General features: G+C 39.1%; 1 protein-coding gene across 1 annotated transcript; it reads right to left on the reverse strand.

The window, feature by feature from the left end:
• Nucleotides 1-772: 772 nt before the first annotated feature.
• On the reverse strand, nucleotides 773-5247 carry snx20 (sorting nexin 20). The gene is made up of 3 exons (XM_016475697.1): nucleotides 5081-5247; nucleotides 3985-4139; nucleotides 773-1643 (listed from the first exon to the last, which is right to left on the reverse strand). The coding sequence occupies exons 1-3, from the start codon at nucleotides 5187-5189 to the stop codon at nucleotides 975-977; spliced, it is 933 nt and encodes a 310-aa protein (XP_016331183.1). The 5' UTR covers nucleotides 5190-5247; the 3' UTR covers nucleotides 773-974.
• Nucleotides 5248-9566: the final 4319 nt, after the last annotated feature.

Genomic DNA, 9566 nt, shown 5'->3' on the forward strand with positions numbered 1-9566 from the left:
TCCAAGATGAATGTAAAATATTTGCAGAGAAAAAATGAAATACGAACAGAAATATGAGATAAAAGAACTATGGCTCATGAAAACATAAATACAGTTGAACCGTTGAACAATCACATTCCCCCAAGTCAAAGCAGGCTATCCTCATGTATACAGTGTTCGGGTACTGATGTGTGGATCTGACATGTTGCTATGTGTTTTTTCTGGGTGATTGGATGGTTTCTTTCTGGTCCAAGTCAAGACAGTCCACATTAATGGCACTTTTCCACTGCATGGTACGGCACGGCACGGTACGGTTCGGTACGGTTCACTTTTGGAGGGTTTTCCACTGGGTACAGTACCTGGCACTTTTTTCAATACCACCTCGGTTGAGGTTCCAAGCGAACCGTACCGTTACCAAAACGTGATGTGTAAACTCTGCTGATCACTGATTGGCCGGAGAGAATCGTCACTACCTGCGTCACTAAACTTACGACACAGAGATACAACAGAACCGCTAGATGTAAATCAGCACAGCCAGCAAAGGATCGAACGCAGCTGTTTTGAACGAGCGCACCTTTTTTTAACAAGCGAAAAATGGCTGTTTCGTGGTCTGTTGAGGAAGTACAGATGATCCTCTCGTTGATAGCAGAGGAGCGGATCCAGCGAGAGCTTGATGGGGAGACGCGGAATGAAAAAGTTTTCCAGGAGTCGCGGCAGTATAGGCGGCGCAACTATAACGACGTGAATAATCCCGCCCGCTCTAAAGCAGTACTAAACTGCAGTGGAAACATAAACCGAGCCGTGCCGAGTCATACCACGCAGTGGAAAAGCGCCATGTTTCTATGACATTCTGGCCTCTACAATGTACATTTTTGGGAATTTTCTTTCAGGTGAGATTCATTATTCTGTTAACTCTCTGAAGTTGAATATTTTGGATTAGGGAATTAATCAAATAATGACTATAGTAAACACAACTACATTGCAGTTGTTACTGATTATACAAACTCTTGCACCACCAGTTCTTTAAGGGACATCTCTGACACCTGCCCGTTTGGAGAGTCTTGCACTCTGGTCAGCTCATCCTGTAACTGGGCCACAGGCAGCCCAAGACTGTAGCCCAAATCAACAAGAGCCTCCAGCAGGGGCCCTTGATACTGCCAGAGCTCGTATCGTCTCACCGTGGGCAGAGCTCTTCTGCCAGTTTGAAATGCTGCGTCAGAGTCTTCTAGATCCCTTTGGCACACCAGTATGGCACACAAGGTTGGTACCACCATAGTAGGGTTGTGAGAAGATAGTTTTTCCTGAAGTACCAACACTTTCTGGAGGCCCTCAAGGGCCCGGGAAAAGCGGCCCCCACGCAGGAGGTCATATGAAGGTTTTAATTCCTTATGAGTGAAGAACGCTAGAAACGCTTGTGATTTTCGGACACAACGGAGGGAGTAGAGCTGAGTAAGATAGTCCCTGAGGGCCACGCGCCGCTCTGCGATGTTCTCCTCTGAGAAGTTACCCGTCATTTTCTTCCTGGGCATCACAATGTCCTCCATTTCCTCGCTGAAGTCCACCAGGAGCTCCTGATGAAGGTGGAGGAAGTCTGAGTAGCGTCGCTCGATAGCTACTCGCTCACAGTCGTAACTACCCGAGCGGATCACCACAACCTGGTACACCTGAAGAAGAGGAATAAGCTGTGAACTTAATCTGGAGGAGACAAGAAGCTTTGCAGGTTGTGTTATGTCTGGGGTAAAGGCATGTACAGCTAATAGTTTTTGATTTCCAGAACATTGCCAGAATGGACATCCTAAAGCAGGGGTGTCCAGTCCTGTTCCTGGAGATCTGCCTTCATGCAAAGTTCAGCTCCAGCCCTGATCAAACACCTGAACCAGCTAATTACGATATTCAGGAGCAATTACAGACAGGTTTGTGGGATCAGGGTTGAAGCCGAATTCTGCAGGTATGTAGATCTCCAGGAGCAGGATTGGGCACCCCTGTTCTAAAGCAAAGTTGTGATACTCAAAATCAGACTTGAGTCTGAGTCTAGACCAGGATTTTCATGGTTTTGCTCTTGTCATGGAGCATTTGGGTTCTGCCTTTGACGTGAAGCAAGTTGAGACAGAGTCCGGTCTTGAGTGATACAACACTATCCCCAGTTTCACAGACAAGGCTGAAGCCTAGTCCCAGACTAAAATGTAAGTCTGAGCTGTTTCAACTGAAAGAAATTTGCACTGACTGATCTTAAAATATATCAGTTCCTTTGTTTTGTCTCAAGACGGACACCAGTAATGTTTTTTTTTTCCTAAGGCATGTTTATAAAAATGACTTAAATGTCCTAATTGAACTATGGCCTAATCCTGGCTTAGTCTAAGCCCTGTCTGTGAAACCCGGTCTATAGTTATGTTTTGTTGTCTGTGCAGCTCTGGACAAGAGCACAGATTCATGTGACATTAAAGCAAAACTAGGCTTTAAAATAGAGCATATTTACATTTGTTTAGACCCTTTTCTGGTCTCAGTATTGACTCAGACTCAACCTCAGGTCTTGGCCTGGACTCAGACTCAAATGAAATGTGGTTGGTAGCATAAAACACTCGGACTAGTCTTACAAGTTAGTCATCTAATTTATTTTCTTTAAGGCTGATCTTAACTTTTTAAGTTAGTTACATAAAAATGTGGACTGGTCTATTTCAAGAGTGTCCAATCCTGCCCCTGGAGTGCCACTGTCCTGCAGAGTTTAGCTCCAACCCCAATTAAACACTTGAACATGCTAATCAACGTGCTAGTAGCTCTTACTAGGCCAGGCATGGGCAAACTCAGTCCTGGAGGGCTGGTGTCCCTGCAGAGTTTAGCGCCAACCCCATTTAAACACCTGAACATGCTAATCAACGTGCTAGTAGCTCTTACTATACTAGAATACTAGAAACTTCCAGGCAGGTATGTTGAGGCAAGTTGGAGCTAAACTCTGCAGTGGCCTTCCAGGACTGAGTTTGGATACCTCTGGTCTGTTCTGAATCTGAAAAATAAAGACCGATTACCCCTTGGCTAACTGCTAGTAGGTCAGACTAGTTTTTAAAACACGGTCTTAACATAAAGGCTAAGGTTAGGCAACTGGGGCCAGTTGCATAAACTTAGTCACAATGTTAAGACTGTCTTAAGAACTAGTTTGACTAGCCGTTAACTAGGGCTGCACGATAAATCGCATGCGATATTTAATGCGCATCTTGTCAGACCCTAAGTTAGCCAGTAAAGTTTTCAGTAATGGAAATTCAACCTCCCCTTTAGGATTGGAGAACATGTTAATTTATGTCTACGAAGAAAAAAAACATTCCTAGAACGTTAGTAATTAGTTCTCCAAAATAATAATCAAATAAGAACCATATCCTAACTTTAGCTGAGTGGCCATCCTTTATCCAGGGGCGTGTCTACGTGGTGGCCAGGGGTGGCACCGGCCCCCCCTGAAATTTGGCTGGCCACCCCAGGTGCCCCCCCTACCAGATGTCTTGCCATAGGCTTGTTTTTAGTAAATTTCTAATTTTAGGCGGTTTCTATAGTGTGATCTTAATGACAATGTCGAGAGCGCATAATGTTACGCGATCCATGTGCGCGAGGACGAATCTCTCCACTCCCAAGCGGATTTCCTTCACTCACACAAAACTGGACGTGTGCTTTTAACATACATCGTTCCGCAAACACAACCTCCCCCCCACACTCTTTTGAGCCAGTGCCCCCGACTGGCCCCCCCATTTAAAATGCTCTAGACACGCCCCTGCCTTTATCCAAAACAAGTAAACTTCAGTGTTACATTCTTTGATAATAAAGTGAAAAGTGGGAAAAGGGGGGCAGTTAAAAAAAATTGTGGCCTTTGTGACGTCATACAAAATGGAAATCGTTTAAGAGGCAGAGCAAGTTATTACATTTTGATTAAAGGTAATAATGAAATAATGAACCTGTTGGAACAAGAACGAAATAGAGTTTGATTTCATGTTTATAGTTATTTCACTATAAGCTGTGACTTACCACATATTTGGAGATTTTCTGATCGATGATTCGCGTGGTGGGGATGTCAAACAGAAGTTTAACGCTTCTGAACTCCTGCTTAACGGCTCTCCAGTGCTGCTGCAGTTCTGCTGTGGTCAGACAGGAGGCGCTAAAACCCACATCTGCCTCTTCAGCTGTGAGGAGACATGACGTGAACACAGCAAACACACAATTCCAACAAACACACATCCATCAGATTCTGCTCTCGTAATGTGAGTTGCAATTGACTTAAAGGGATAGTTCATCCAAAAATGAAAATTTGATGTTTATCTGCTTATCCCCAGGACATCCAAGATGTAGGTGACTTTGTTTCTTCAGTAGAACACATATGATGATTTTTAAGTCCAACCGTTGCAGTCTATCAGCCTTATAATGCATGGCAATGGTAACTAAATCTATGAGAGTAAAAAAAACATGCACAGACAAATCCAAATTAAACCCTGCGGCTCGTGACGACACATTGATGTCCTAAGACACGAAACGATCGGTTTGTGCCAGAAACCGAACAGTATTTATATAATTTTTTACCTCTAATACACCACTATGTCCAACTGTCTTTGGGCGCGCGCACTCGCGCGAACTCATTCGGGAGTGGTGACTTTCCACGTATTCCCAACTTCTGAGCCTGCTCGCCTGAAGTTATGGTTGATTGCTCTTCGGCTGGATATCAACACACCCATTAACGTAAACTATGCCAGAGCGCGTACACACCTCGCGCATCGGATGCCATGCGCGCGCTCAAGGAAGTTGGACATTGCGGTGAATCAGAGGTAAAATATGATATAAATACCGTTCGGTTTCTGGCACAAACCAATCGTTTCGTGTCTTAGGACATCAGTGTGTCGTCACGAGCCGCAGGGTTTAATTTGGATTTGTCTGTGCATGTTTTTTTTACTCTCATAGATTTTGTTACCATTGCCATGCATTATACGACTGATAGACTGCAACGGTTGGACTTAAAAATTATCATTTGTGTTCTACTGAAGAAACAAAGTCACCTACATCTTGGATGCCCTGGGAGTAAGCAGATAAACATAAAATTTCATTTTTGGATGAACTATCCCTTTAAACTGACCATTATTGGATGACTTCTCCTGCTGAGGTGAGGAATCTTCAGGAGCTGAAGAAGCTTCTTCTTTAGCATCCACTGCCTTGGTGTCATGTGGTTCTAGTTCTTCCTCCATAACAAAGCGCTCTAATTTAGCGTTCTGTAAATGAATTTTGCGACAATTCACCTAGAATCAGCATCACAGATAACATTCTGGTGTACAGAAAGAAGTATGGAAGATAAGGCAGTTAAGACAAAAAAAAAAAGAAGAAAAAATTGCACTAAACTATGGATTCAACAAAATATGACTCAGAATATACTCGATTAAGCCAGTTTAATGGCATTTCTTGCATTAAGTTCATTTAATTAAGTTCATTTAATTATTCTAGATATTATTGACAATCATATTTTACTTGTCGTCTAGTAAATTTACGTTAATATCCTATATATATATATATATATATATATATATATTACTTTATGGCTCCCTCAATCACAGTCAGTCGTGGCTGGACATGGATATGCATATTACTGAAGATAGATGGGGTGGCTCAACTTACCCCAATGTCATCTTGACAAGATATTTTTGAGACAAAAATAAAAAAGAAGAAAAGAAAACAATGCTGATTATGGAACTGAGCATTTCCTTAAACATGTTACTTCTCCTTCAGCACTAGCAGACAACACTGAGTACACTCTTAAAAATAAAGGTGCTTCACGATGCCATAGAAGAACCTTTTTGTCTAAATGGTTTCATAAAGAACCTTTAACATCTGAAGAACCTTTCTGTTTCACAAAAGGTTCTTTGTGGCGAAAGAAGGTTCTTCCGATTACAAAAAGGTAAGAAAGAGATGGTTCTTTAAAGAACCTTTGACTGAATGGTTCTTTGTGGACCCAAAAATGGTTCTTCTATGGCATCGCTTGAAGAACCTTTTGAAGCACCTTTATTTTTAAGAGTGTAGAGGATAATAACAAATGCTGGAAGCTTCTACAACAGTTCTTTCTAATGAAAATACAATTAAAAATGTTAGCGGATCCCAAAATTTCACAACATCAGTCATTCAGTGAAAGGTAAAAGGACACACTTCCCCAGGAAGTGCAACTATAATTAAACCTCTAAAGGAAACGACTCACAAACATGGCCAGAAGAAGTTGATGTTGTGCAGGTAACAGAAGATATAACGAATGAAAATCTGACCTCGCTCAAGTCAGGTGGTAATTACAGCACAACACACTGAAAACAAGACAATATTGACTCACCTGTGCAAATAGAAATCCTATAATCAGCTTAAACTCAATATGACGTTATGAAAACTTTAGCTTTGTTGGATTTCTATAGAAGCGATCACGTTCATGTTTTCTGTTTCTGTTTTTCATGTAGACTTAACTGAACTTTGTTCGTGAGGAAGTGAAACTTGAAAGAGGGAGTGTCTTTTTTTCTCTCACATTGCATATTCTGCCTGTTATCATTGGGTTTCATGCAGTTCATCTACGCTCTATAGTGAAACATTGACAGCCACTGCATCTTGAATTATTTGTGGCTGGAAACCTTCCAGAGATGCTGGTCCATGATAGCAGGTAGGCTCTAATGTTTAAACAAAGAGCCTAATGTGTGTCAATGGGTGTCAATTCCTCAGACCGCTACACCGCCAGCACCTATAAGCAGCTGCTTGTGTCAAGTCAAGTCAAGTCACCTTTATTTATATAGCGCTTTTAACAATACAGATTGTGTCAAAGCAGTGTGTGTTTGATGGTAAGCTGATGGTTTATGTTATGTATTTGTCCAATAGATGGTGCTGTACAGTTAAATTACATGGCAGACTATTCTGACAGTGATAATCTCTCTATATATATATCACTCATAGAATGCATATAAATTAGCAACTGAGAGATAACATTATGGATATGTTATTTGTTTGATAATTAATTTATTCATTCATTCATTCATTTATATATTTATTTTTTACATTTGTTAATTATTTGTTAATTGAAATAAGTCTGAAATAAAATACAATATAAATATTACATGACAAAGGTAAAAAAAAAATACTAATTACTAAATTAAAATAAGGTGAAGTTGAACGAAGTAAAAATAAATTAAAACTAAAAATAAATATAAAAATAAATAAATAAATAACAATATCACTAAAGCTTAAAAAAAGAATAAAAGCTAATTCCAAATATTATGAAATACTATAATATGATATATAAATAATATTAAAATAAAATAAACTATTAAATTAAAATGTGTATGCATTAAGTTAAAAATACACTTCAGCTCATTCTATCAGTCCGATAAGCAGATTTTGGTATGGCTAATGTGTATATCTATTTTGTGCATTGACAGGTAAACAAACTTTATTAGCAGCAGACATTTTGTATTTGCTCAAAAATATCTTCATAAAATAAACACATTAGTTAGTTGAGACTATGAATTCCACAAAAATCACCAAACACAAACATAGAACTTGTTCCAGCAGTCTTGCCAACCCAGTCTCACAAATAGCTGTTTAACAAATACACACTTTTATATGAACTTGTGCCCTGGAACTCGGAATATGCAATTTTTTGATTTGTGTGAAAATTAAGTGTGTTGAGAGCAGATCACACACACACACACACACACACACACACCTTATGAATGAGGTTGTACACATTTATATGAATTTTCGACAAATCAAAATATTTTTTGAATTGTTGTGATACTCTTTTTCTTGCCGCACTAAGCATTGTGGTTAATTTAAAAAACAAGCACGTTTTACCTAATAAAACCCATATAACGGTTAGAATGAACAGAACATTATCGTCAGTTGGTGTGGACGCTGATATGTAGCATCATACCGTTATAGTTATCATTTTTGGAGTAAATGTCACTGAAATAAAAACATATTTTTAAAGTGTTATCGTTACACCATGTCTAAATCAGATATGAGAGTGCATGACATGACAAAAGCAATCAGTGATATTGTTTTTAATGGATGTAGTGCAATGTGACGCGTCACTGACATGAATAGTAAACCAATGCCCTGACTTATCCCTGACGTACTTCACGCATTTGTGCTACTTCAGACAACAGGACAAATTCAGTGTAGACAGACTCACTGCTGCGGAGCCACATGACAACAGTCACAACGGCTGTAGACACTATCTTATAGTTATCATTCTAGGTGTGTAGAAATAGGCCTAACTATATGTCTTCAAAAAGTGAAGCCAATTCTAAAACACGCTCTAATGGGATTTTAGCACAAGTGACACTTGGTTTAATATTTGTTCGCTCTAATGAAACAACATTCAGGAATTTTTGCATCCGAATACCTTTTGGGAGTCACCGTATTGCATGTTTGGTTTGCTCGATGGGTGTTTTGAAAGTTCTCTTAGCTATCAGAGCTCAGGGCAGATAGTGAGGCTGAATGAGGGTCTGAAAGGCTCATCACTGTATGGGACAAGGACAGCTCTGTGATCTCCGGCCCGTCTCATTCATACACACATACACACATAAACCCCACTCTGCTCAGAGAACAATGACATCAAGCCAGTTATTTTAATACACCCCATTGTGTCTGACGTGCCAGCCTGAGCCCTGGTATCTATTTATTAGTTTTGATACATACATATTCTATTGTTCTCAGCATAAGTCCTGTTTTGTTTGTGCGGGGTCAGTGCGCTCTGTGCAGACCAGCTGCGAGGTCTTCGACTGCCTCATTGTGGTTCACTGGAGATGTTAATAAGATGTGTCATCTGAAATGTACATTATTCATACTCAAGAATTGAGACTTTTATTTGTTTGTTTGTACAAATATTTATGTACCCACTTTTGTGCTATTTTAGTATCACTGATATACTATTATAGTTTTTTAAAAATATTTTTAATTTAATTTTGTATTTATTATAAATTTTATTTTAATTAAAGATTTAGTATTTTTACTAAATTATTCTAGTTTTATAATGCAGTGATGTCGTTTTAAGTTTTAGTTTTAGTTATTTTACTACTTCAACCTACACTGATTTTTAGAGTATATTGTTTATTAGAAAGTCCTGTCTTTCTTCTTCTTCTTCTTCTTCAAAAAAAGTTTGTCTGTGATTATTTTTTTTATTTACTTGTAGTTTCTGAGTACAAATTGTAAATTAGAAATGTTGCTTTGGCAATACCTGAAATAAAAGTAAAAAATAAATAAATAAAATAGTAAGTGTGTGTGTGTGTGTATATATGTTTATTTTATTTCAAGTATTTTATTAAAAGGTTTTAGTATTGTTAGTTAATGATAATGTCAGGCATGTATCCTGAGTTCATGGGCAGCTAAAGGCACTCAAAAGTCTCTTCAAGGTTAAATGACTGTGAGACAAACAGCTAATTTATGATCTCCTGAGTTGATATACATGACTTTATGCAAATGTGTCACGGTGATAAGATTTCCTTCACGGCATTAATGAATGTTGATGCTTTGTTGCATTTACATGTGCTGTCGCTCCTGGCATGGACATACGTGTCCCTGAAAATAAATGGCTGGATGTG

Source organism: Sinocyclocheilus anshuiensis, unplaced genomic scaffold, assembly GCF_001515605.1.
Source record: "Sinocyclocheilus anshuiensis isolate Anshui unplaced genomic scaffold, SAMN03320099.WGS_v1.1 scaffold528, whole genome shotgun sequence".
NCBI lineage: Eukaryota > Metazoa > Chordata > Actinopteri > Cypriniformes > Cyprinidae > Sinocyclocheilus > Sinocyclocheilus anshuiensis.